The sequence below is a fragment of the Desmodus rotundus genome, chromosome 7 (assembly GCF_022682495.2).
Source record: "Desmodus rotundus isolate HL8 chromosome 7, HLdesRot8A.1, whole genome shotgun sequence".
Lineage (NCBI taxonomy): Eukaryota > Metazoa > Chordata > Mammalia > Chiroptera > Phyllostomidae > Desmodus > Desmodus rotundus.
Window position 1 is genome coordinate 2,932,389 of NC_071393.1, and position 27,989 is coordinate 2,960,377.

General features: G+C 57.1%; 1 protein-coding gene across 4 annotated transcripts; it reads left to right on the plus strand.

The window, feature by feature from the left end:
• Nucleotides 1–65: 65 nt before the first annotated feature.
• On the plus strand, nt 66–27,982 carry RILPL1 (Rab interacting lysosomal protein like 1). Of its 4 annotated transcripts, XM_045200662.3 has the most exons (9): nt 67–899; nt 6,409–6,559; nt 12,026–12,144; nt 12,966–13,187; nt 18,731–18,909; nt 20,519–20,611; nt 25,020–25,107; nt 25,386–25,409; nt 26,997–27,106. In XM_045200662.3, exons 1-8 carry the CDS (start codon nt 597–599, stop codon nt 25,386–25,388), a joined length of 1,158 nt encoding a protein of 385 aa, XP_045056597.2. In that variant the 5' UTR covers nt 67–596; the 3' UTR covers nt 25,389–25,409; nt 26,997–27,106. The 4 variants fall into 4 exon arrangements, with proteins under 4 accessions (XP_024422732.2, XP_045056597.2, XP_045056596.2 ...); XM_024566964.4 differs by lacking the exon at nt 25,020–25,107 and having other exon boundaries at nt 66–899; nt 26,997–27,982; XM_045200661.3 differs by lacking the exon at nt 25,386–25,409 and having other exon boundaries at nt 69–899; nt 26,997–27,136.
• The last annotated feature ends 7 nt before the right edge of the window (nt 27,983–27,989 follow it).

Consider the following 27,989-nt stretch of genomic DNA (forward strand, 5'->3'; position numbering starts at 1 on the left):
AGGGGTCGTTGCCCGTGGGGACCTCAAGGCGCCCTCCGGCCGCTGGAACCCGGCGCTCCCGTCGCCAGGCCGGGATCGGGGCGGGGCGCGCGGCATCCCTGCGGGGAGGAGTCGGTCACCCGGCCTCGCCGCCGCCAAAGTTTCCCGGAGCAGCGGCGGCCGCCCTTCCTTCCCACGTCCTGGACCGGGGCACGACCCTCTGGCGAGAACTGTTTCCGAGGGCAGCGCGGCCCGGTCTGCAGCCAGACCCCGCGCCTCCATTGCTCCCAACTAGGATTCCCAACTTGGGAGGCGCCGCGGGCCTGCGCACGCGCGCCTTCCTCGCCCCCTCCTCCTCCTCCTCCTCCTCCCGCCTCTTGGGAGCAGGATCCCGGCCGAGCGGGCGCCGAGCCCCGCACCCGGCGCGTGGACCCGGCTCCCGGCGCGCCGCTCCGCCCATGTCGACGCCGGCCGCCTGCCCGGGACGCCCTCGCCTGAGGGCCAGCTAAGCGCGGGCCGGCGCGGGGTGGGCCCAGCCGGGCGCTGCCCTCGACCGCGGCAAGTTTGGGAGTTGCACTAGTTCGCGGGGTCGCGGGGGAGAGGCCGGGCGGGGGGCTATGGAGGAGGACCCGGGGTCGGCCGCCGAGTCGGTGCTGGAGAAGAACGTGGCGGAGCTGACCGTCATGGACGTGTACGACATCGCGTCGCTGGTGGGCCACGAGTTCGAGCGGGTCATCGACCAGCACGGCTGCGAGGCCATCGCGCGCCTCATGCCCAAGGTCGTGCGCGTCCTGGAGATCCTGGAGGTGCTGGTCAGCCGCCACCACGTCGCGCCCGAGCTGGACGAGCTGCGCCTGGAGCTCGATCGTCTGCGCCTGGAGAGGATGGACCGCATCGAGAAGGAGCGCAAACACCAGAAGGTGAGCCGCGGCCTCCGCCAGCGGGCCGTGGGGCCGCCGGACCCGAGGGCCTTTCAGCACCGGGCACACGTGGGTGTCCCGGGACTAGATGGGAGGAGACCCGCCTGGATGACAGAGCTGAGTTCCAATCCCACCTTTACCATTGGGCAGCTCTGTGACCTCGGGAGAGTTCCTTAACCTCTCTGTGCTCCATCCCTCACCTGTCCAGCGGTGACAGTAACAGGACCCACCTTTGGAGAATTGAATGGGATATTATCTAAAGTGCCTACCTAGATAAGAGGACCTTTTCTCAGAAACGAAATCAGCTTCCTGCCCTTCAGTGTTCCCCGAGAAGACAGCGTCATTCCAGGCCCCTTTTCTCGTCTTCCCTCTGAGCCCCACCTCAGGGCAAAGGGGCCGTGACCGCCAACCACTGAGCTCACGGACCCCCATCCCTGGGTTCCTATTTGCAGTTTGCCTCCCAGGGTTCCTTCTGGTTTAGTGACCTCTGCTCTGAGGTGCTTTTCCCTCCTGGATTCTATTTTGAATTCTCACAGAACTCCCGGTCGGCGAATTGTTATCGTAATTTCACAGATGAGAAAACCAAGGGGCTGTGTGTGTGTTGGGGGAGATTTGCTGAGCAAGCCCCCAGCCCAGGGGAGAGAGCTCTCCCGTCTCTTTCCCCACCTCTTTAAATTGCTGGCAGACTTAAAGCTAAAGCCTGTGAACGGCCTTCCCTCTGGGCTCATGAATCAGGGCCGCCCCTCCCTGGGCCCCGAGTCCTAACGAGGTGCCTGGAGAAAAGGAAGTGGGTGACTGTGGTTTCCTGTCCGAACCTCAGCCCAGGGAAGCTCTTGTCAGACCCTTCCGACCCACACTAGGAGGAAACGCCTTTCCTTGGGGAAGCGGGTGCCCGACAGGCTCGGGCTTGCTGTGTGGCCTCAGGAAGTACACGTAGCCTCTCTGAACCTGCCCAGGAGGCCATCACCTGTTGCGCAGGCACCTCGAGGTCCGGGAGAGTTCACAGACTACAGCCCAGGCTGTGTCTGCCATCCTCACAGAGGGGCAGGGTTTGGTTGGTCAAGGGCAGTGGGTTTTGTGAGGCTGGGCTGTGTGTGTCCATCCTCACAGGTCCCTGTGCCCTGGGGTCAGAAAGGGAACACAAGCCCCCCGAGAGTTCAGCACTGTTTCCTGGACCCCCGGGGCAGGTTCTGAACGGCCCATCCCGGCCCTGCAATTGGAGTCGGGATTCCCAGGAGCAGGGACCTTGGAGCTAGACAGCCTGGTTTCGAGCCCTGCTGCTCACGGGCTCTGTGATCTTGGGCAAATCGCCCAGCCTCTCTGTGCCTCAGTGTCCTCAGCTGTAAAATGGGACAGTAGCAGCACCTGTCCTGTCGGGTGGGGGCGAGAATTAAAGGGGGGTCTATATACATGAAGTCCCCAGGACAGAGCGCAGCTCATTGAGGTGGGGGTGGGGGTGGGGGGCTTACAAGTGTTAATGTTTTTAGGCCTGGAGAGGCTTTCACTGAGGTGCTCATAGGGGGGATTGGGGACCCCGCCACCAGCCCAGGCACCACTACTCCTACCCCCGATGCTTCCCATCTCTCAGGGTGGAAAGGCATCTTTGAAACCCTCTCATGCCTCTTATAAGCAGGGACCAAGGGGCCAAGCCCAGGTCACACTGGTCCCGTCACCCAGGTCCCCACCCCTGGCTTTTAGTTCTGCAGCCGGGCTGGGTAGTACCCCTCGGAGTCATCGGAGGCCACTGGGCCTGGCCTGGCCTGGCCTGGTCAGGGAGTGGACGGAATTCCCAGCCCTCCGCACTTGTCACCTCTGGAACGCTGTCAGCTGGGGAGTAAACACCAGCGAGCGAGTGCAGAGGCCGGGCTCGTTTGTAAACACTGAGGGTGAGCGCTCCTAAATCAGACGGCGCTCTCCCTGCCCTGTCCCAGCCCCTTTACTGTGTTCTTGGGGAATCAGGAGAGAATCCTCTGGGCCCTCCCACCCTGTTCCCACCCCATTCCCACCCCATTCCCACCATCTCAAAGACTTCAAGATATTACTTCCACAAACGCGGAAAATGTCCTTGGTCTGATCTGTTTGTCCCTTCCTTCCTCCCTTCCTTTCCTCCTTGTTCTACCTGGTTACCGAGCCAGAAACCCCACAGACGAGCCACAGCCTGCCAAGTGCCCTCCTAGGTGATGTGGGCAGAGAGAGAGAGGAGGAGGGTGGGGGCCCCACCTCGGGCAGGGGGTGGGTGACCGGGAGGGTGGAAAACACACACAGATGGGTGTTCAAAGGCAGCAGCTGTGTGGGTACAGTTGCATATAACGCAAATAGCATACGTTGTTCACTTATTCATTAGACAGATGTATTTATTGAGTACCTACTATGCGCCTGGCACTGTTCTGGGAGACCACAGTGACCACAGATGAGGTCTTGACCTTCAGGGATCCAAATTTCTAGTACAGAGCTATCCCGTAGAAATATAATGTGGCTTGTCACATGAAGGAAATGACGCGGATGAGGTTAATTTTTAACGTGTCAAACCCAGTCTACCCAAAATATGGGGGGGTTGGCAGAAGCAGGGTTTCAGTGGCGAGTGGCCTTCTCTTGAGTTCCCCGGGCCGTTGTGTAAACCCTGACAGCCCTAACCTGCGTGTCTCTCCTTCTAAACCTACGTTGGCCCACTCCTTTACGATTTCGACGTGTAATCAGCGTGACAAATTCTTCTTATTGAGCTGTAACTGACCTACCGTGTCAGTGTTGGGGGTACAGCGGGGTGATTCAATGTGTGTACAGATGGTGACATGATGACCAGAGTAAGTTAGCATTCATCACCTCTCACAGTTACAAAACATATTATTAATTAGATATCTTACCTTTTTTTTTTTTTTTTTTGCACTGTGTCTCCTACACCCAGTGCTTGTTTAACTCCTGGTGCCCGCTTCAGTCCAGCCTGCCCCAGCTGATTACACTGGCTGGTACGCGGTGGGGCCCTCTGTGCTCTCAGCCCGAGCCAGGTGGGAGCAGAGAGGATCCGGCTGGAAGAGCCCGACTTCTCCCAGCCTCCCCGGCAGCATGTGGCAGGGTCGCATGCCCACTCCATCATTCCATCACCACTTCCGCCTTCTGGCCCTGCCCTTCACCTCTCCTGCTGACCTTGAGCCAGCTGCGCGAATACTTGCTTATTACCTCTCATTTCCCCTGTGCTGCGAGCTTCCGGACAAAGGAGATGGGATTTAGGGACTTATTCAGGAAAGGAACGGCGGCGATGCTAACGTCCGGCCACCTGGGCCGGCTTGGGATGGGCTGCAGGAGCGACAGAAATCTGCTCTCACATCCTCAGCCCTCTCTGGGTGCTGGGCACTCTTCCAGGCCATTTACAGCTATGAACCGTTCAGTCCTCACAGCAGCCCCTGGAGGTAGGTATTACACTGTCTCCCTCATTTCCATGGCTCCCGAAGATTGAGTAGCTTGCCCAAGATCAGCTAGTAGGCGGCAGAAGCGACTCACGTCGTGTCCACGCCTTCAACTGGTCACATCCCATGCAGGCAGCGTCGAGGATGCTCTCTGTTCAGTTTAGGGTTTTACAAAGCACCTTGTTTTTCTGGTAACAGCTTTATTGAATATAATTTGCATATTATATAATCCACCCGTTTAAAGCATCAGTTCAGTGTTTTTAGTCTATTCACAGGGTTGTGCCACCATCGCTACAGTCAGTTTCAGAACATTTTCGTCCCCCGGGAAAAAAACCCCACACCCCTTAGTAGCCACTGCTGATCCCCCCCAGCCCTCGGGCCCTAGACAGCTGCAGGCTGCTTTCTGCCGCCTGGGTTTCAGTCCTCGGGGTGTTCCACATTAGTGGCACCCTACAGGGCGTGGCCCTTTGTGTCTGGCGGCTGTCACTTAGGATGAGGTTCTCAAGGTTCATCCACGTGGTAGCGGGTGTCACTGGTTCATTCCTTTTCACGGCCGAGTCACAGTCCGCCGTGGGGGTGGACCACGTTTTATTCACGCACGCGGTGCCCCGATGGATATTTGGGCTGTTCCGACCTTTCGGCTGTTGTGCATGGTGCCGCGCTGAATATCGACGCACCTGTCTTTGTGTCGACGTGTTTTCATTTCTCCTGGGCAGGTCTTAGGAGTGCGATTGCTGGGTCGTACAGAGGAGGACCCCAAAAAAACAGAATTTATTTAAAATTGTGTATTTATTCTTACATGTTTAAACTTCACTCACCTTCAAAATACTCTCCTTTTGATGCAACACATCCATTGAGACTTTTTTCCACTGCCCAGAACAGGGTTTGGTGGTTTTTTTTAAGATTTTATTTATTTCATTTTCAGACAGAGGGGACAGGAGGGAGAGAAACATCCATGTGTGGTTGCCTCTCACGTGCCCCTACTGGGGGCCTGGCCTGCAACCCAGGCGTGTGCCCTGACTGGGAATCGAACCAGTAACCCTGTGGTTCACAGGCCAGCACTCAATCCACTGAGCAGCAGCAGCCAGTGTCGAAATAGTTACTGAACTCGTCAATTTTGATACTTTTTAGTGCTTCTGCCGTTTTTTGTTTCACCTCTTGCACATCAACAAAACGCTTCCCTTTGAGGACTTGTTTCATTCAGGGAAACGGAAAAAAAGTCACTCGGGGTGAGGTAGGGTGAGTAGGGAGGGTGGGGCACGCGGGTCTTGCCGTTTTTGATCCAAAACTGCTGACCACTCCGCTGTGTGTGGGCAGGTGCTCTCGTCAATCACTTACCACGAAACAAGCAAAGGTGTTGAAAGCCTGAACTGCAAGGGGCCCACCCTCCAGAAAATTCCACTTTTGGGGGGGCCCCCTCATATGCTAATATCGAAGGTTTTGAGGACCTGCCAGACTGCCCCCCATCTGGCATTCCCCTCCGCAGCGCATGGGGTTTGCAGTTTCTTCCTAGCCCTGCCGGTACTTGTTGTTATGTTTCTTTGATGACAGCCATCCACGAGATTATTTTAATAGATGAAGCTTGTTTACCTTCACGTCTCCCTGTGGGCCTCCGTACGAGGGCTCCTCAGCTGAGGGAAACTGAGGCTCAGCGGTGAAGGGAGTTGAAGAGATGGGACCGCTTGAAGAGATGTCTCTGTGGGACACATGAGGGACTCGGGAGGCAGGTGGCCACCCCCGGGGTCTTTGCAGCCTGTGTCTCCCTTGGAGAGAGATTTATCCTGGTGGAGGGTCTGCCCAAAGGTCAGGGATGTGGGCTCCCCAGAGAGGATGGGGTGTGAGGGTCCCCGCAGTCCCTCTCTCCTCTCTCCTGTCTAGACGTTAACAGGGGCAGTGCAAGCTCGAGCCCGCGTTGTCCTTGGGCCCTAACAGAGGAAGGGCACCTCTACTGCTGGCAAAGTCGCCATGCGGGCGAGTGGTGGCCAAGGCCTGGTGCTTGTGGGGAAGAGGGGGTCCCAAAGCCCTGGCAACCCCAAGCTGCTCCCGAGGGCCGGGGGGAGGCTGCCGCCGGCAGGCTGCTGCCCCACGCCGGCCCGTCTCCTCCGCAGGAGCTGGAGCTGGTGGAGGACGTGTGGCGGGGGGAAGCGCAGGACCTGCTGTCCCAGATCGCCCAGCTGCAGGAAGAGAACAAGCAGCTGATGACCAACCTCTCCCACAAGGACAGCAGCCTGTCCGAGGAGGAGCTCCAGAAGCACGAAGGTGAGAGCAGGGGGGCGGGGGTCAGAGGGGGCGGTCGGGAGGAGGCTGTTCCCACTGTCCTCACCGGTGCCCGTGACAGGCGGCAGTGGTCCCTGAGTGGTGGCGCAGTGCGTTCTAGTTTCCAAACCTTTGCCTCCTACTGTCACCATCCCTCCGCCTGGGGGACATTGTGGAGCCTAAGTGACAAATGGTGAAACTGCGAGGCCCGCTCATTCCATAGTCACAGACCCCTCACTTCTGTGGGCACTGGGGGTGCGCGACGGACAGGAGGCACCGCCCATCAGCGTGAAGTTTGTGCCCGCGCAGAGGAGAAAGGTGACACATCCGTAAACAAATGGCTTGGGGCTGGGTTCAGGCGGTGGCCGGTGGTGCGGGACAGGTGAATGGGGGTGGGATCCAGGCGCTTTGGTGCGGGGCTTCTTTTTGTAGGTCAATCAGGGAAGCCCAAATGAAGGGGTACAATGAGCCGGGCACATAGCCTGGGAGGGAAGCGCGTGCCAAGGCCCCGGGGCATCCGTGTTTATGGGAAACCAGGGCCAGTGTAGCGGAGAAGACGGTCAAGGGTTCAGGAAGAGGTCCGGAGGATCGGCAGGGGTCCGGTCACTTAGCTTCTTAGGGGCTGAGGTTCAGATTTTACTCCAGGTGTGCCAGGGAGAAGCTGCAGGTCCTCGTCGCAGGCCCGCACGGTGCCGGGGCTGTCACGCGTCACTCACTCTGCCCACGGCCACCCAGCACTTTTGGTCCTGGCCCTCCGCCGGCGCTGGGGAAGCACACAGACAGTGGGGTTTGGTCCCGGCCCCCCGCGGGCTCCTTCCCACTCCGAGGCCGCCTCTGATCCCCAAGGACACTCAGACCTGTGTCTTTTATCCGAGTAAACACCTTGGGTCCCTCCCCGGGCCCCCCTCCCCCGTGTTTAATAGGATGGCAGATGGACTTTTGGGGGGCGCCTGCAGTTCAGAACTTGTGGTTACGACGCTCTGAGCCGAAAGCAGCACACCGGTAAGAAATTAGGGACCACGAGAAAAGGGGACGTCTGCTGCAGGTGCTGGAATTTCTTCACCGTGCGTTTCCTTTGTCGAGATGTGACTCGCGCAAGGAGATCGAAAGTCTCGGTGGCCGTGAGCGCGGGCTGCACAGCCAGGGGCCGGGGTGTGAATCCTGACCCCAGTACTTACCTGCTGGGTGACCTTTGTGTGCCTAGGTGCGCCATGTAAAAATGGAAATAACCGGGTCTTCCTCCTAAGGTTGCTGTGAGGATTAAGTGGATTAACAGGTGTCCACTGATGAGCATCGTGCCCGGTACCTGCACTCAGCAGGTGTGAGCTACTATTACTATGAGTTACTGCATCCAGTCCAGCCTCCTCAGTGAGCAGCTGAGAAAAGCTGAGGCAGAGAGTTCCTTATTCCTTCTTACGGCTTAGTAATACTCGACCTGCTGGAGAGACACATGTCGCTTCTGCATCCGTCGGGGGGTGGACTGTGGGGTCATTTCCGAGGTCGGGCTTTTGTGCATAGTGCTGCTGTGAACTTTCTGGTGCGAGTTTTTTTGTGTCTAGCTGTCATATGGTAACTGTGTCAAGCTTATTGGGGAACCTTAGCCATCTTTTCACCTGTGACGTTTCTGCAGGGCACCGCAGGCCTCTGGGGTGACCTGGGAACTCAGGGTCCCAGGGCCGCTGCCTTGCACACCGTTGCTCCGTGGGCACGCGGCTCCCTCCGTGGGGGGAGCTCAGCTCAGTTTTCCGCATCCTTGCCCAGCTTGTCATGAAACCGCCCACGTGGCGAGATTTGAGACGCACGCACTTCATGGCTCTGGTTCCCAAAGGGTTGGCTCCGGGAGGCTGGGGTTTTCGCTCAGCAGCAGCCCCCGCTGGGTGGAGAGACTGGGCAGGGGTCGGCATGCCTTTCATGGTTCTTTTCATTTTGTACGGAGACCCATGGAGACATGAGGACAAATCATGTCCTCTTGTGGGAGGAACAGCCACTGGGCAGAGGGTCCCTGGAAGCAGGTGCAGCCTGCAGAGTTAGACTGAGTGCCTCGGGGAGACCGAGGACTTAGGGGTATGGCTGTGAGGCAGGGTGAGAGGAGCCGGCCCCGTGTGGCAGGGCGCTGCCTTCTGGGCGATTAACACCGGGCACCACACTCAGAGCCACCTCGGCCTTCTGCTGTCTCCCACGCCCTGCCCTTCTCCAGGTTCAAAAGCATTTCCCTGCCCCTTGTTTTCAGAAATCCGCCAGCTAGAGGGCAACGATGGAAACTACTTGTTAGGACATGCAGAAATAAATTACAGGCGTCCGAGCCATGGGACTGGGAGACGGGGGTGCAGAGATACACTCGCAGGCCTGGGAAATTTTTGAGTTCTGGGCAGACGACTCCATCACCAGGCGGAGGGGGAGGGGACTGACTGGGACTGGCTGGCTGGCCCCACCCTCAGGTTGCTCACCTGCAAAGTGGGCGCAGTGGCTCCCGACTGTACGGATGTCTGAGGAGAAGTCTCAAACCCGGTGCCACCCAGAACAGGTGTGCCCACGGGCAGCGACGCTGGCTTTTCCTGCCGGTGGCTGCACACGTACGAGGAAGCCAAGAGTAGGTGGTAGGGATTTCAGCTCAATGAAGAGTTGGCTGTGCACCCTTACATCAAAAGGAAGGAAATTGAGTTTTTTCTGTGATGTGTATTAAATTTACGGGGTTGCACAGCCTTCACGACGGTCTAATTTTAGAACTTCCCGGCATACAAGCTGCTGTTAGTCGGCTTTCTGTCCCTATGTACTTGCCTGTTCTGGACGTTTCAGATAAATGGAATCATAACATATGCGGCCTTTGTGTCTGGCTGCTCTCACTCAGCATCGTGTTTTCGAGGGTCGCCTGTGGTATACAGTGTGAATTCGCCTCTGTGTGGGTGAGTAATATTCCATTGGCTGGACCACCTTTTGTTTATCTGTCCTGCGATGGACACTTGAGCTGTTTCTACAGTATTCAGCCCTTGTGAATACTGCTGCTATGACTGTCACTTTCTATTCTCATGTAACATTGTATCTCCGACTTTTAACCAGCTACATGGCGTCACACTGTGTGGAGAGGGCCTTGGTTATTTAATGATTTCCTTGCTGGCGGTCATTTAGATTGTTGCCTTTTTTTTTTTTTTTTTTTTTTTTTTTTTGCCACTACAAAGGTGTCTCGTCCTCGCTTTAAACCTCCGCATCCTGAATTGCCGGGGGACTAAATGATTGTTCAGAAGTTGTCCAGCTTTTAACAGTGTCTGTGAGTGCATTAAAGATACTTAACCCTCCTCTAATGTTTCAAGGCTCTGTTGTAACCACTGCTGGACTTTATCTTAGCTCTGCCTTCATCTCCGGGGCAGGAAGGACTGGGATTTCCATTTTATGGGTGAAATGACAGCTGGCACTTGCTCTGTGCCAGGCCTTCTGCACGATTAGCCTGTGCAGCCTCAGAAGAGTGCCCCAGGTGGGGGACCCCACAGGATGCCCACTTGCGAGGAGAAGACAAGCTGAGGTCAATAGCAGAAAGGTGGCCAAGCGAGGACTGAGGCCAAGAAATCCAGCTTCAGACCCCGAGCCCTTAACCGTCTGTTCGGCACCTCTTGGCCGTACTGCCACAGATGCCCGTAAAGTGGGTGACATGCAGCTGGTTACAGAGCTGGGGTTCTTTTCTCGGATTCGTGCTCCCCCCACCCCCACTGTACTGTTCTTCCTTCCCGACTTCTCCAGGAGTGGCGCCTGCCCCGGCCTGGATGAAGGGAGCTCGGGCCACGGCACCCCCCCCAGAGCCTGTGGTCAGACTGTTCTCAGAGGGCAAACCGCAGACTCTGCTGTGGCTTTTTCTCAGACCCCACCCCCAGCCCGTTCCAGCCCCACCCCACGCACGAGCACACACTGTGTCCGAGGGACACTTTTGGGGGAGGTGTTAGCAGTGCCCTCTCATCCCCCAAGCCATGGCCCAGGGGTGTTGGGAATGCTCCTTCATGGTGGCGACCGCCTGTTTGGGAGTGTCCAGGACAGGAGCGGGGAGACCAGCGGACAAGACTCAGATGGGAGAGCAGCGTGGAGGAGGGAATCACACACCAGAAGTAGTTGAGGCATCACCCATGTGGCCTGGTTGATCTGGCCAGGTGTCCCTGAGTCCCAGCGGGGAGGGGAATAGGGGATGTTCCTCCCTTCTTAATCTGTGGTTGAGCCTGACCACACCCCCCCAGCCCAGGTCTCCTGGGGAGCAGGGTTAGCTGTGAGCCCCAGCCTGTAGGAGGCTGAATAATGGCCCCCAACATATCAGGTCCTCTTCCCTGGGACCTGTGGATGCTACCTTATATGGTAAAATCTTTATGCATGTGATTCAGTTCAGGATCGTGAGCAGGGGAAGTCGCCCTGGATTACTGGGGTGAGCCCTAAGTGCCGTCACAAGCATCCCTGTAAGAGGGAGGCAGAGTGATTTCGCGTAGACAGAAGATAGGTGGTGTGACCACGGAGAAGGCAGAGACCTGAGTGATGCGGCCACAGGCCAAGGCATGCAGGCAGCCCCCACCGCTGGGAGAGGCAGGAGCACACTCTCCCCGGAGCCTCTGGAGGGAGCGCAGCCCTGGCGCCACCTTGCTTTGGGACTGATTTTAAACCCTGTTTCCAAAACCGTGAGAAAATGAATTCCTGCTGTGCCCGAGCTGCCAGATGGTGTTGGTCATTTGTCCCAGCGGCCACACGAGCCCAATACAACACCCACCCTCCCAGCTCGTTCACCCACCCAGTCCCTTAGCTGGCACCTCCCAGGCCGGGGAATACACAGCCCACAGGCCGGGCAAAGGCTCACCTCCTGGCTCAGTCGTGTACTTGGTGGGCGAGAGGCAGACGGAACAGACAGGAAATGGCGACAGACAGCACCCCGCGCGCCTGCGCCAGGCCGGGCACCGTCCTCCACGCTGTGTGTATGTTGACTCAATCAGTCCTCTCGGCAGCTCTGTGGTAGTGCTGGTCTCCCTCCCATTCTGTCGATGTGGAAACTGAGGCAGGGAGAGACCAGCCTGAGGCCTCGCGGTAGCTAATGGTTGGGGGGCCTCTGCTCTGGGTCACTCTGCCACAGTGTCGTCTTTCCGTAGAGGAGAGAATGCACGAGACACTTGGTAACCGTAGCATGCCCTCTGACGATGCTCAGTGGGGTGGTGGAGGGCATTCTTTGCCGGGGTCAGGGAAGGGGAGGCCTCTGTGAGGAGGTGCTGTTCGGGCTGAAGCCCCAGAAGGAGGGGGGCCAACAGGGGAGGGGAAGGAAGGGAGTTGTAGGCACCTGGAATAGCAGTGGCTAATGCACCGGGGAGGGGGGGGGGGGCGGGGGGGACATGAGGCCGGTGGGGGGGGGGGTGGGAGGGGGCCGGGGCCCAGTCTCATCTCAGCGGGAAGCTGGCGGGTGGTTTCAGCAGCACAGGGAGGTGGACTCACCTGTAGGTCTCGCCCTCGCCCCAGGCATGTCAGAGCGGGAGCGGCAGGTGATGAAGAAGCTGAAGGAGGTGGTGGACAAGCAGCGCGACGAGATCCGAGCCAAGGACCGGGAGCTTGGTCTAAAGAACGAGGACGTAGAGGCTGTAAGTGACGAGCCCCTATCCCGTGTCCATTCTCCGGCCAGTAGGTTCCCGTAAGAGATGGAAACCCCCCTCAGGGGGTTCCTCTGTCCCCCAGGTCTCATTCCATGGGCTCTGTGGGGTGGGGATTCTGCCCGAGGCTTGGCGGGCCCCGTCCTGAGACAGCGGGAGGGAACGTGGGCCTGCCCAGTGACCTGACTCCAGCCGCACGGGCCCTGGGGATGTCCCCAGGCCCCGTCAGCCTTCCCTCTGACCCTGAGGCCTCCCCCTTAAATAAATGGTTCCTGGGCCCACCCCATTCCTGCCCACCAAGCTGCTCCAAGAGCCTATACAACGTGTCTGCTTGAATTAGGAAAAGACCCCAGTCCCTGGCCCGGTAGCTCAGTTGGTTAGAGCACCGTCCCCATACACCAGCGTTGCGGGTTCAATCCCTGGTCAGGGTACATACAAGAAGCAACCAATGAATGCATCAATAAGTGGAATGATAAATCAGTGTGTGTGTGTCTCTCTCCCTCCCTCCTTCCTCTCTCTCCAATCAAAAGAGAGAAAAGGACACCCCTTTCTCAAGGCATGTTACTTCCATCTGCTAGGAAACTGCCACAATATACTAACAAGACACTTATCTTCCATCTGTCTTAAAATGATCATAGTAAATACACAAATGTCCCACCCCCGGCACCCACGCAGTCCTGTGAACAAACGTCGAACAAGTCCAGACACGTGCGGAGCGAGTGGCACACGTGTGCGGAGGGTGGCCCTGGGCAGTGTGCCGCCTGCGCTCCCCTGTGTGGCCGCCGCATCCAGTGGCCTCTCTGTCTCTCCAGCTGCAGCAGCAGCAGACCCGGCTGATGAAGATCAACCACGACCTGCGGCACCGCGTCACCGTGGTGGAGGCCCAGGGGAAGGCCCTGATCGAGCAGAAGGTCGAACTGGAGGCTGATCTGCAGACCAAGGAGCAGGAGATGGGCAGCCTGCGGGCCGAGCTTGGGAAGCTGCGAGAGAGGTTGCAGGGAGAGCTCAGCCAGAATGGCGAGCAGGAGCCCGAGGTGAGGTGGGAGCTGCTGCTGAGGCGAGGGGGGAGGGCTGGTCTGCGGTCCGGCTCGGGGCTGCAGGGCTGCCTTGTGCTCTGTTTTCCCTGTTACACTTAAAGAAACAGAGCCCAGAGACAGCAAGCTGCTGCCTAGAGGACACACAGCAGCGGGGGGCAGACCTGGGCCTGGGACCCAGGACTCCCAGCATTCCAGCCCAGGGCATGAGGCTCAGAGATGGCTCCGGGCCACCTGCTGTCCATTCTTCATTCATTCATTCAAGCAATTACAGATTACATTGCAAATTCAGAGCAGCACTAATCACAGTAGCCAGAAGGTAGGAACACCCCCCATGTCTATCAACCGATGAATGGATAAAGGAATGTGGTCCATCCATCCAGGAGACTGTGACTCGGCCAGGAAAAGGAGCGGAGCTCTGACCCCTGCTACAGCCTGTACCCCCAAAACATGCTACATTTTTTTTGTGTGGAAGTGCCAACACAAAGGCCACACGCTGCACGATTCCGTTTATTTGAAATGTCCAGAACAGGCAAATGCACAGAGTTGGAAAACAGACTGGTGGTCGCAGGGGCAGGGGAGGGGGGACACGGAGTGACTGCCAGTGGTCTGTCTCAGCTCCGGTCTAGCCCGTCACCACCTCCACGACCTTGGACAAGTGAGTTAGCCTCTCTGTGCCTCAGTTTCCTTCTCTCAAAAGCAGGAGTCATGCTGTGAGAACAGTACTTACCCCCAGGTTGCTGGCAGGAGAGTGGAATGAATTAGTTCATGTAAAGTGTCAGCTGTTGGGTTAGTGCCGTGTTAGTCTGGGGGCGTCGGAAAGGCTCCTCCGAGGAGGTGGTGGAAAGAATGAGTGAGAACAAGCCAGAAGGGGGGCGAGTTCCAGGCGGGGGCGGGGGGTGGCACGCACGAGGCCCTGTGGCAGGAGAAAGGCTGTGCAGCAGGGAGCAGAAGAGGCCAGGTGGCTGGCGTGCAGGGGGTGGGGGCAGGGCCAGGCCTGTAGCCACAGGGGCACTTTCAGAAAAGCACGGTGAACTGTTGGGGGGAAGCTCAGGGCTTGCTTTTTCTTCCAATATTTTGCATTGTGTCAGGTTTGCAGGCGCCGTGCTAGTCTCCTGGGTTACAGGTGTGGGAGGTAAGACAGATGAGCTTACTGTCAGGATGGCTCAGATCCCAGCACCATCGTTAAGTAGCTTCTGAATTCAGGCCAGACACTGCTAGGTTGTCTGAAGGACGGGGACCTGGAAGGACAGATAGGTAGGTGAGAGAGAGAAGTCTCACAAGGGAGAGGTTAGGGCCTGCTTTTGGCTGAAAATGACAGAAGGCTATGTTAAAATGTGTTAAGGATTTTTTTAAAAGGACTTTTCAGCTGTGTAACTAAAAGCTTTGAGTTAAGCATAGCTTCCGGATAGCTGGTCCCAGGCACCCAAATGATGCTTTCTGAGCTTTGACCTTCTCTCAGCTTTGCTTTTCTCTGTGTTAATGTCATTTTCACTCAGGCTCTTGCCATAAGGTGGCCCAAAGCTGGTACTCAACTAGCTTTGCAACCCCAGTGGAAAGAAATCGTCTCTTTCTCAAATTCCCAGCGAAAGTCTCAGGGAACTCTCTCATTGGCCCACCACTGAACCAATCAATCATTGTGGCCTGAGATCTTGAATGTGCATGTTCTTCATTCCGTGGTCACATGGCTACCCCTGGTGGTGCCCATCCCAGCTATATGCACTGGAAGCGAGAAGGCAGAGTTTCTCCAGGAGAAAATTGCAACGACTCAGCCCCCAGAAGTGTGGGGACGGAGTCAGTCCAGGCGGCGACAACAGCCGTTGTCTACCACGGAGCCAGACTCAGGGCCGAGACTGCCGCACACAAAACCCTGAGCAGTGGGGGGCATGGGTCCCTCCACAGGGTTTCAGCGGGGACTGACAGGACCCGCTCTGGGCTTCTGGAGGGCAGGTTGACTCGGCAAGGAGATGGCAGCTGACATAGCCGTTGGGAGCCCTCTGCAATAATCCAGGCAAGGAAGGTGAGGGCAGGACCAAATCCACGGCGGTGGGACAGAGGGGGAAGATGCCAAAGACAGCCACTCAGCAAAGCTTGGGGTGGCCACCCATCCAACTTCCAGGGCCCCACAGAGCTCGGGCCAGTTGTGCCTGGGCCACGAGACTCCGAGCCCGGCCCCGGGCCTCTCTAAGGACAAGGACACTTCACACCTCCTTGGCCCGACCGCCTGTGGGTTTCAGTTTCCAGTTCTGGCACCAACAGGGCGGGACAGGGTGGAGGAGTAACATCAGGTAGCAGTGATGACTAACCCGCTGAGCTGCTTCCAGCATCTGTTCCCAAGCTCCGGGCAGCTTGGCCGGGTTTAACTCTGTCCCTCGGAGTGGGGTGGAATTCAGGAATCTTGTCACTCAAACGGGGAAGCCACTTGTGTTGGCTTCACCGCCTGCTGCCGCCGTGTGACCTGAGGCCCATCCATCTCCTTGGTGGTCAGTTTCCTATCTGACCAATGAGGGGAATGGACTTGACCCGATCCAGTAGTTGCAATAGTGTGGCTGGGGTAGAGGGCCCTGGGAGCGGAGGGGGCCCAGTGGGTTCTGAGTTGAGAGGCGGGGGGCGGTGCGGGCCTTCAGACCTGGAGAGGGGTTTTGTGGGCTGGGCAGAGTGGGGCGGGCCCTTCCAGGCGGGAGGAAGAGGCCAGCTGTGGTCGAGCTGGTGGGCTAGATTGGTCAGGGGAGGCGGGAGCTACCGGGGGATCTGGAGCTGCAGAGGCATCAGCAGCCTTGGGCACTCTGATTGGCCCCCTCCATCCCCGGGATCGTGTGCAGGCTGGTTCAGCGTGGTCTCCAGGAGACAAGGCTCCTTCTACGTTCTGATGACGTCTTTATTGAGATGCAGTTCACATGACGTACAGGCTGGCCACCCGGTGTGTACAGTCCAGTGGTTTTCAGTGCATTCTCTGTTGTGCAGTCGTCACCACTATCTGAACATTTCCATCACCCCAAAAAGTTCCCAAGTGCATCAGCAGTCACCCCCATCTCTGTGCCCCTAGCCCCGGCCACCCCAATCTACTTCCTGCCCCCCCTGGAGCTGCCTGTTCTGGTCCTTTCGCAGGAATGGAACCGGATACCGCGGGGCCCTGACCCGTGTCCCCACTCAGCAGGGTTCCCGGTTCGCCCAGCCCCTCATGTTTTAACTGCGGGTGCTCACAGACGGTGAAAAGAAAATGAGGTGGACTCCTGTCTGAAGGATTCTCCATGTAAAATCCGTAGGAACCCTGGGGAGTTAATGGTCGCTTCCTTGCTGTCCCCATCTTACAAGTTCTGACAGAAGCCATCCTGTGATGGGGGGTTTTCGGGCCGGACTCCTGCATGGGAGACCCCAAGGGTGACCAGGGTGTAGTCAGCCAGCGCCCCCTTGCTGGGCCAGGGGCACGGACCTTGGCCTTGATGAGCCCAGCAGTGGGGAGCCAGGCCTCGGGGTGGAGGCCCCGGCAGAGATACGGCCTCCCTAACACCTCCCTGGACCGGCCCCATTGCTTGTCAGCCGACTCTGAGACCTCCCCAGGGAGCCGCTGGGGCCTCGGGGCATCTCCCTCAAGCTGTGCCCGCAGTGCCTCGTGGGACCAGCGGACAGTCCGCGATAACCCAGGCCACCTCCGTGTCCCTGGTGCGGTAAGCCTAGAAGGCCCACTGCCGATGGGCCTGATCGCTGGGCTGGGACGAGGCTTCGCTGTCTGTTTCGGTCTGGCCTGGCGACCAGGGCTGCCCCAGGCACTGCGTCAGGGCCCAGTGGCCTCCAGGGAAGCCGGAGCCCCAAGCTGTCCCTCTTCTGCACTCCCAGGCAGTGGCCCCACGACTTGGTTGCAAACCTGTCTGGGAAGCCCCACACTTCCCGGGGAAGCCTCGGGATCACGTCGCTCCCCCATACAACAGCAACCCCCCGCCACCCAAGACAAAGAACCGAGGTTCTGAGGAACCCTTCGGTGTGTTGGGCGGTCACGACCTGGGGGGTGGGGTGAGCAAGGAAAGGCTCCAGCTTGAGAGCTAGTGTCTATAGGGTCCTCGCATGTCTGGGAGACGGGGCCTCAGAGATACCCTTGGGTCATCCAGGGCTAGGTGGAGAGGAGCCTGCCGCTCGCCAGAAGGCCAATTCGGCAGTGAGGTTTGGGGAGGCTCGTGAAGGGCTTTTCTCTGCCCCGGGGTGGGTGGCCACCTGTCAGAAGGCCCCTCCCCAAGAGACTGGGACTTGCCCCCGTGAATGGCAGGACCTGAGATGGGGGGGCGGTGGAGGGAGCGCATGAGCAGGGCCCAGGCAGAGCAGGGTTGGGGGAGGAAGGGGTGGGGAGTCAGCAGCCAGGAAAGGGCGCATGTTACAGAGCAGCAGCCACATGACACCAGCCCCGTGTCGCCGTGTGGGTCCAGTGTGACCCCATCCTCCCATTTTTATCCAAAAGGAAGCCCCAAACGCAGAAATCTTGTCATGTAAACTTACTGATCAAAAGTTTTAGAATACAGTGAGCACCCAGGGAAATGGGGGCTGGGGGCCAGGGGAATAGAGTTCCTGGCAAACTCCTACACATTCGTCAAGACCCCGTGCACAGAGACCACACCTGCAGTCACGCCCTCTGTGACCCGCCCCAGTGCAAGTCTGATGTCCCTTGTACTTGTCTTACCGTATTACCTTCTACGTGTCTATTTACGTGAAGCATCTCTCCACCTGCCCCTGTCTGATTCATCTCATTAGCTCCGCGACAAGCAGGCACAAAGTTAACGCCTAATAGATGGTGAATACATATTAGACATCAGGGATGCTCCATGGCTGACCTGGGCAGGGGAAGAGAAATGAGCTGGCATTAGTGGGCGCCTGCTGTATACCAGGAGCCTGCTGTACATGGTCTTGGTAGGGGGCACCAGTGACACAGCCCACCTGACGGGCCGTGTGCCCAGACGCCTGCAGTGCTTCTGGGGACAGCCAGTCCTCCAGCGTTTCCTGCCCTAGTTCTTGGGTGTGAAGAGGCCCCACACACTCTGTGGCCCAGCTGGCTTGGCAGGGGGCAGCTGTATCCGGTGTCCACTACCTGCTGCCCCCGTTGCCTGCTGCTTCCTGCTGACTCGGGGTCATGCTCTGCTTCCAGCAACTTCCGCCGCGTGGGCAATGGTCTCGGTGAGAATGCGAGAGGACACGGGAAAGGGCGAGCAGGCAGGCTTCTGAAGGGGACGGGGTGGGCGGGGTGGAGTGGGTGCTGTTTCTTCTCCTTGGCCACCTGTGAACGTTGCTTGTACTGAAACCCTGAGTCACGTGGGGAGACACGGGACCTCGGGCCCGGTGGTTGTGAAGGCAAACAATGAACAGGTGGCCGCCTGCTTTGGCGTCCAGAGGGATGGGCTGCACAGAACGTGAGTGGAGGCCCCCGCAAGTTCCTAAAATAGCGGCCTCGGCAAGCTGCTGAGGCCCCGGTAGGGTGGGCAGGTCGGTGTGACAGGATGCGGAGTGGGTGCTGGTGGCGGCCGCCAGGAATTCGTTAGCAGCATCTCTGCCTCCTGCAGGCGGAGCCGGAGCCGGGCAGGGAAGAGAGTGTCTCGGAGGCGGAGAAGGCGGCCATGGAGCTCAAGGACCCCAACCGCCCCCGATTCACGCTGCAGGAGCTGCGGGACGTGCTGCACGAGAGGAATGAGCTCAAGTCCAAGGTGTTTTTGATGCAGGAGGAGCTGGCGTACTATAAGAGGTGAGCGTCCCTGGGAGCCCCCAGGCTGGCTCCTTCTGGGGGTTGTGTGCAGTTTGGGGACCGTTAGCTCCTGGGAGACAAGGCTTGTATCTATCTCCATTCCAGGGACTCGCAGTCTCTTTCTGTAATCCTCAGGTTCAGGTGCATTTTATAATTCAGACCTTTCTGGCTGTTACAGAGGAATGTTCTATGTTCTGTGTATAACCTGCCACCACGGGTGAGGTCTGGGGCCGCTCCCCCAAATAACATACATTAATACGTACGCAGCGAAAGGTACTAAGTGGGACAAGTTAAGATCGTAAACACCCTCACGAGAGTGCATGTCCAGTTTTGCCAGCCATGAATGTCCAGAAAGTGACTTTTGATGCCTAGAACTCTTGGATTTTGGAGTTGCGGATGAGAGATGGGGGAGTTCCGCGCCATGGTCAGCGAACTCCTTGCACATGCTAAAGCTGCACTGTCCAGTAAGGGAGCCGCCAGCCGTGGGGCTATGTAAATGAGTTCAGTTAAAATGCAACTTGAAGTTCAGTTTCTCCATTGCATGTCACACCTGTTTCTACCTCAGGACCTTGGCACATGCTTCTCCTGCAGCTAGAAAGACAATCCCCTTCGTTCTTCCCATGGTTGATCCTGGACATTCAGGATTCAGGTCACGTGTCACCTCCACATGGAGGCCGTCCTACCCCGTTATCCCCCGTGCAAAGGAGTGTCCAGCCCTGGTCATTGTCACATTACCCTGTTTCACTCCCTTCTTGGCCCTTTTCACCGTCCCCCATGAACCCTGCTCATTAACTTACTTGTGTGCTTGTCTGTTTCCATAGCAACATGAGACCAGAAACCTCGCTGGTCTTGTTCAGGGCTAAGTTCCCAACACTTAGAATGGAGCTTAGCGCAGAGTAGGTGCACAGCAAATATCTGTGGAATGGAAAGCCAGAAGGACGGACATACACGCCAGATGGGGCCTCTGCTCCAGCAGGGATAGTAAGAGATGCAAAGAAAAGACGATGCCAAATGTTTTTATTGAAAACATATTGTATGCCTGCCTGTCACATAAGAAAGTTTCACTGATACTGTGTATTGGCTGTTCAATGAAGGGAGAGATCACTTCTGGTTTGGGATGGGGTGGAAATCAGGAAGGCTTCATGGAGGGGGTGGCATTTGAACTGGGCTTTCCCTAAAGGGGAGGGTACTATTCAAGTATGGAGATGTTGAGGGCGGGTGGCATATTCCTGAGGAAAGAAACCACAGAGGCACGGAGACAAGCATTTGGCAAGGACAGGAAAGAGGAAGTAGCTCGGTTTGGCTGGAATTGTCAAATGAAACTGAAAATAGAGATGTGGGTCCCTTTCCTGAAAAGCCTCACATTTGACCAGCAGGGCCAAAGGGACCCTAGGCACCTGTGTCCATTGCCTCCCGGGCTGAGCCTTCCTCCTAAGTGGCCAGCCCCCCAGGCAGAGAGACTGTGGGCCGCAGGCCGAGGGTGCCATCCTCCCAGGTCCCTTTATTCTAAGTACAAGCCCTTCCAGACCATCAGACAGTACTCTTCTGGAATATTCCGGCTCTCGTGGCATTTTTGACTCTTTTGTCTTACACCTCTCAACCCCTCCAGTGAAGAAATAGAAGAGGAGAATCGAATGCTCCAGCCTCCGCCCATCGCCCACCCGAGAATGTCCCCCCAGCCAGAGTCTGGCATCAAGCGACTGTAAGTGATGTGCTTCCTGCACATGGGGCTGCTCGCTCGCAGCTGACCTGGCAGTTCACACAGCCACTCACTCCTCCTGGGCCCTGGCCCCAGGACCAGGCTTGTCACTAACCACCTCCTGCTGAGATGGGCCTAACCCCAGAGCACCCTGGGTCTGGCCTTGACTTGGAGTTCATCTTACACCTGGATGCCGAGTTCCCTCTGGGCATCCCTGGGCAGAAGAGTTTGGGAAAGGCCAAGGGGGCGGGGAGGCTTCGGGGCCTGTGGCTGTGTCTCAGGGCTTGCTTGAGCACGTCAGGTGGGCTGTGTCCTTGGGAACAGCAAATAAGGCTGGTGGGGGAGGTTCGCGCTGCTTGAAGCCTTGGCGCCCCAGCTCCGGGAGGTCTGCAGTGGCCCCCGATCCACCCCATCTGTGCGTTCTTCTGATGACTCATCCACCTGTCCCTCCATCTCTCCATCCGGTTTTTACTGGTGCGTACAGAGTACATGCAGAGTCCCGCTCTGGGTGCTGTGGGGACCCCAAGAAAAGCAATCCAGTCTTTGCCCTCAGTTAGCCTTAAAGTCACTTCAGTGCTTCTTGGTGTCAAAGGGGCCCTTTGGGATCATGTTGACAGTTTGCAGGCCCTTTCCCTGTGTGGGTGGGGGAGGGAGGAGCATGCACAATTCTGCAAACGATTTCAGGTTCATTGGCCCCTGCGGTCTTTCAGATAAAGGGTCAAGAGCTCCGGTCTAGTTAGCCGATGTGTACTGAGAACCTACTGTGTGCCAGGCCCTGTCCCTGCAGATGACTTCATTGTGTCCTCGCCATGGCCCATGGGACAGAGTTTCAGAGTTAAGGAAACTGAGGCACTGAGAAAAATCACCTGCCTGGGGTTAGACAGCTAATGAGAGGTAGAGCCGGGGCTCGAACCCAGGCAGCCCTGGCCCCCGAGCCTATGGCTTCAGTTCTTTGCAGGAGAGAGTTCTTTGCAGTTCTTCATGCTCACTGTTTGCCCACCTCTTGGCCTTCCACCTGTAGAGGAGGCCGCAGCTCTTCCCCCAAACCCCAGCAAGAGCTTTGCAAAAGCCAGTGGTGGGAGGGGTTGGGAGAGCCACCAGGAGCATGTGGGGAGAGGCACTAGGGTGCGACTCAGAGGCCTCCAAGGATGAGCAGAATCGATTTTGTGGGTTTTTTTTAAAATTTTATTTATTTATTTTTAGACAGAGGGTAAGAGAGAGAGGGAGGGAGAGAAACATCAATGTGTGATTGCCTCTCACACACCCCCTACTGGGGACCTGGCCCACAACCCAGGCATGTGCCCTGACTGGGAATCGAACCAGCGCCCCTTTGGTTCGCAGGCCGGTGCTCAATCCACTAAGCAACACCAGCCAGGGCAGAAATTAGCTTTTTTCCCACTAGTTTTTCTACCCACACCTAGTAGGCTGTGCTGTCTGACCCTCTTTTTGAGATTGTTCCAGGAAGGACCCTGGGGCCCCATTGTCGAAGACCTTCTCCCAGTTAGCATGGCCTCTTGTTGCTCAGCAAGACCTGGGGCTCTGAGCCTGGCAGGAGAAGCAGCTGGAATTGGGGATCCTGAGACAGACAGACAGACAGACAGAGACAGAGCAGTATATGGAGACAAAGCAGGAGGGAGAGAGAAATCAATCGGTCTCCCATCCCCAGAGCGCAGGGGGCCGGCCCCAGGCCCTGCCGGCGGGGATCACTGGAAAAGTCAAACCGGCACAAAAGGCTTTTGACCAGCCTGGTCGGGACACTGGTCGCCTTTGTCTGTGTTGGCTGCAGAGCCGCATCAGCATGGCCCCAGAGCCCAGAGCCTGGGGCGGCAGGGACGGCTTTTCCCTGGGGGCTGGGGCAGGGAGCAGCTGTTCTTCAGAGGGTTCCACACCTGTGTCCCTCCCCATCCATCACGCCTGGCACACATGTGGTCCGTCTGGCCCCTTGGTCCTTGCTCGTGCAGGGTATTCGTCACACAGTCTGTTGAGCGCAGCTCACGGCTGCTTTCCTGCTTTCCACTCGGCTTCATGCCCTTGACCGCTTTCCCCACCCACCAAGTCAGCTGTAACCGCCATGGAGGTGTGAAGAGGATTCACCAGCCTCAAGCACTAAGGTGTCTGCCCCCGAGTCAGAGATTCAGGGTGGGGACATTTAGCTCCGTTTCTCAGATGAAGAAAGTGAGGCCCAGAGAAGCGCATGGACTTCTTGGGTTCTGCTGCTGGGAAGGGCGGAGGTCAGGATTTAACCCTTTAGCCCAGGCCTATTGTTGCCACCTGGCTCTCTCGCTCCACCTCCCCACCCCCCTCGCCCCAACTCGTCGAGTCCCGAGCTGTGGGCCGACTGCCCGGTCCCCTTATCTCTCAAGTGCCCATGAGCCACAGATGCCAGAGTCTACATTTCTGGGCTGAACAGCGCACGGGAACCAGAAACTCTGCTGCCAGTCAAAACAGTGTGCCCAGGAGATGGTCCAAGAATAGCTTGTGACCGAGCAGCTGCTGGCCCGGGAGGCCGGGTTGGCACTGCCTGGGCAGGTCACGCGGGAGTGCCTGAGTGACTCCAGCCTCGTCCCCAGTGGACGCCAGGCACCAGTGTCCCCTCTGTGTGGCCACAGCTCTGAGTTGGAGTCCCACAGACGCATACTCAGCTGCTTTCTGCTGAGCAGGGTGGAGGTGCTGGGGCAGAGATGCTGAGCCGGAGGCAGGCAGTGGGGACAGAGGGACAGCCAGAGAGGCTATGGGTCAGACTGCGGGCCTTCCACCCCGGAAAGGCTGGCCTTGGGGTCAGCGCCGCCCAGGCACCCAGCATCAGCGGAGCATTCTGTCCCTGCCCTCCTACCCACCGCCCTCTCCACTTCAGCCTAAAAATAGCCTCTCCGTTGCCACACGTGACACTGCCCGAAATGCCACTGCGGGAGGGTCACTCAGCTCGTCTTCCAGGCGTGTAGCAGGGTGTTATAGCCAGCTACGCCACATCCAGGACACAAGCTTGTGCCCAAACAAGCCAGTCTCTTTCATGCAAGTCGCTGTCCCTCTAGAGGAGGGGGCTTCTGCAGAGGCTCCTGTGATAGGGAGGCAAGGGGCTATCTGTGCAGTGGGCCACACAGACAGTCCCTCGGCCGGGACCCTCCAAGTGTGTGTCCCAAGGCCCCTCTGCGTCGGTCCGGCTCCCATCACATCCCAAATGAGGCCCAGCATGTTCAGGGAGGCAAATGTCTCTCCAGGCAAAATGCCTCCCTCACTGCGTCGGAGGCCACCCCCCCTGCACAAGGACCACACCTTCGGGGCTCCCCGACATGCTAAGAGGGGTCCTGGCAAAGGTGGTGCAGACCGGCGTGGCCTGGAGCCCTCAGAAACCTAACTCTAGCCTGGCCTCAGGGATTGGGCCTGTTCATTGAGCAAAAGTATCCCCTTTTTTTGTCACCGTGAGAAGCCACCCAGGTGGTTCTGCCCAGGCGCCAGCTACCCTGTGGGGCCCATCAAAGGTGACCCCACATACAGAGAATCCCCAAACCTCATTGGAGACAATTACCTTGTATGTTTTCTCAACCATCCTCCAGGGAAAAAAAAAAAGAGGCAAAGCTATTCGAATACACCGCAGGGGTGGCTTGGGCGGTGTTTCCTCTTCATTGTCCTTGCCTGGCTGAGGGGCCAGCGAGCAGCTCTTGGCTACGACCTCCCGGCAGGCGGTGAGCAGCAGGCTCTCTGCTTCAGCCCTCGTACAGCCTGGCCGTGCTGGCCACCTCTCCCAGGCCCCCTGGTCACCTTCCGGGCATGGCGCCCGCAGCTCGTGGCGGTTAGGGCAGATGTGCTGGAAGGCACCCAAGGGTGTCACCACCGGCTCCCACAGCAGGCCTGGACCCCTTGCTTCCCCAGGCCCAGGCCTGCATAAGCACCGTCTTCCCTCGGTGGTTGCCACGTGCCATGGTAGTGGGCTAGCGATGCCGTAGCAACAGTGCCACAAACCGGGCGGCTTCAACATGGAAATGTATCACAGTTCTGGAGGCTCGAATTCCAAGGTCAAGGTGTCGCAGGGCGGGTTCCTTCCGAGGCTGTGAGGGACACCCTGTTCCAGGCCTCTCTTTGAGCTTCCGGTGGTTGGCTGGCAGTCTTCGGCCTTTGTTGGCTTCTAGAAGCATCACCCTGTTCCCTTCCCTTCATCTCACGTGGCACGCTTCCCGTGTGCACGCCTGTCTCTGAGAACCTGCTGTACTCTGATATAACTTAACTAGCTACGTCTGCTCGGACCCTGTTTCCAAAGAAGGTCGCATTCCGAGGCCCTGGGGTTAGGACTTCCACCCAGGACGCACAACAGAAGCAAACCCTTCAGCTGGTGTGTGTGTGTGTGTGGCGTGTGTCTGTTTCCCTGCCTCCCTGTTTCAGTCGTCTCTGAGTCTGTCTGTACTTTTCTGACCAGGATCTTTACAGCCATAATGCCCATGGTAGCGGCTGGACTGATCCTAGATGACCCCACGCTGCAGCCCGCCCGACGGCTAGTCTCCCTTGTAGGCACTGTGTGTGCGTGTGTCTGGTTTGGTGTGGAGCTCTGCCTTCGGAATGCTCGCCGCCCCTGCTGCTGGGCTGGCCCGGCTCCTCTGGCCGCATTGGCTGCATGGCCCTCGCCTGCGTGCTCCCACCACGGTGGGTGTCACGTGCGATTTCAGACATGCCACGCACGGCGCCTGCGCTGCACGAGTGAGGCCGTGGACATCTCGGCTCTGTCACCAATAATTCTTTTTGTCTTTTCTGTTTCCGTTCTAAATCCACCTTGTCCATGATCCAGTAAAGAAGGTCCTTTAAGTGACGGGTCAGTAACCCACGCCCGCTGTGACACCCCCGCCCCCACCCCGAGTGACACTAACATTGCCTTCTCCATCTTTGCGCCCCAGCTTCCTAAACCGCGGTCTTGCCAAGCCGTTGGCGGCGAGCTATTTGATTTTGCTTTTTTAAAAAAAGGAAAAGCGAAGGAGGGGACCGATGTGTTGCATCTGTCTGTGTCCCCTTGGACAGGAAGCGGCAAGTGGCTTATCTGCTTGAGTCAGGCAGAGGGGACCCTAACAGCGCTGTGCTGCTGCTGTGCGGTGGCCTGCTCTGCGCAGAGTCCCCAAGTAACCTGGGACGCAAACCGGGCCTTCATTAGCCACCACACGGACCTGTCGTAGAGGAAACAGCCCTTAGCTGCTTCCCCAGATAAATGTGGCATGCCCCCGCTTTACGATGAAAGGCCACTTCACTCCTGGTAGGAAGCAATTGTAGGATCTAGTCGCAGCAGAGCAGCAAAACCATTTCACCCAGATGTGATTGAAAGCGAACTCCACGGGCTGCACAGCCACACACCAGCACACAAAGCTAAAGGGGGAACAGACAGGGGGAACTAAAAATAGCTTATCTGAAGCTTGGATTTCTCAGTGGTTCACTCCTATCCCTGCCCCTGGGAAAGATAACATAGCAATCTGATTACTCACCAAGGTCAGAATCCAACATTCAAGGGTGGGAGAACTTGGGCAGAATAAAAGGAATCTTACCGAAGGCGGGAGAAGACAGATGGCAGCTTAGAACGGGTTTTGGGAAATAACTCAAGGAGGGTGCCCTCTGGTCTACTGGCCAGGGCCCGAGTCTGTTCAGGTGGAGTTAAAGCAAGCCTTGTTGTAAACGGGCTGCTTTCTAAGCTCTTGGCCTGTGATATCTGCCTCGATCTCTGAGGCATCAGATGGTTCATTCTGATTGATCCGTGATCGCTATTTCTGATAGAAGTGATAACTCCTAAAGGCTTCCGCCAGAAATCAGTTTCTGACCCTCCGAATGATGTTTCCCAAATTTCACTCACACACATAGTGTCAGCCAGTCAGAGGTTCACGTGTCCTATTAATGTACTTGTTAATCGTCTCATTTTCATGCATCACCTACTCTCAGTTCCTCCTCAGCAGGAATGCCCATGGAATCTGGGCTCTGGGGTGCTGCTTCCCTAGCTTCCTGGTTCACGAAACACGTAACTACACACACACATTCACCTTTTACGTCAGAACCGTCCTGCCTGCCTATGGCTTTCACGTGTTGCCTTCTCTGCATCATTAGGGTAAAGAAACCCATGATGTGTGTTCCGAGTAGCTTTTCCTTCCACTTGTGACGAGAAGCCCCTCGCAGTGGTTAAGGTAGGAGGTCACACGTGAGCACGCCCTGTTCACACTGTCACCTCAAGGTGCCGTGGCAATGACGCACAGAACCCCTGCTGCTTTCTAGAATGACTTTGACCCGCAACCCCGACTTTTACTCTCACCCCTCGACTTGATTTGCTCCCTCCCATCGTTGGCTGCTGTGTGTCCCCGGCATTGCAAAGTCCTGAAATGCGCACCCACGGCGGGCGGGAGCTCATTCCTGTCTCTCCTTCCAAAAGGTTTAGCTTCTTCTCGCGGGATAAGAAGCGTCTGGCCAACACGCAGAGGCATGTGCACATCCAGGAGTCCTTTGGCCAGTGGGCCAGCTCCCACCGTGACGACGGTTACATGGAGCAAGGACAGGAAGCCCTGCAGCACCTGTGACTGTGGCCCTCAGACCTGAACCAGCCGCTGCCACCACCTGGAGGGAACCTGGCAGCCCCCGGCGTCGCGGCCTTGCACACCTCTCGGTTCAGGCGCACCCTCAAAACTGACCCCTCAAACCCAATGCTTTGAGGAAGCACATTGAAAAACTGATGCCAAACTCTACAGAAACGTTTATTTATACCCGGGACTATTGCCATTTATAATAGATGACTCTGATCCCTTAGGATATATATTTAATAAGACTGGGAGTGAAGGCCAGACTTTTGCATTAACTTCAGTAACACAAGCTTCTGTAAGCCAAATACATCACTTGCTACTATGTAACTGCTGTTGGGCTGCTTGGTATGAAACTCTGTGGCCAGAAGTTTTATTATCACATTTGTCATTCTTAAGTGGGAGTGGTAGGTTTTCATTAGTTATGTTCACGGAATTGTCACCGTGATTGCGTATGCAAAAGATGGATCCATTAGACACGCGGGGCCTCTGAAGTCACGGGACAAAGACACAAAGCAACAGAAAATGTGGACAGTGTTCCTCCTGCCCAGAAACTGGAAACAGCTTTGCAAGAGCCGATGTTCCTCTCTTGCCCCTTGTTACTGATAGTGCCTGAGCATGTAGCGCTGCCCAAGGCCGGTGCCTGGGATCCGCTGTGAGTTACACGCAGTACTAACCAACCAAACAGTTGCTAAGGATGAGATTGCAACATTTCTCTTGTGTGGATTTTTTTTTACTTGGCATCTTTTCTCTTTTTAGCCTTCACTACATCAAATACCTAGTCTCTTGTAAAGAAGACAAATGTCCCAAAGCAGATTGGGAACAGGGTGCTAGAGCCTAGGGGGTGGAGG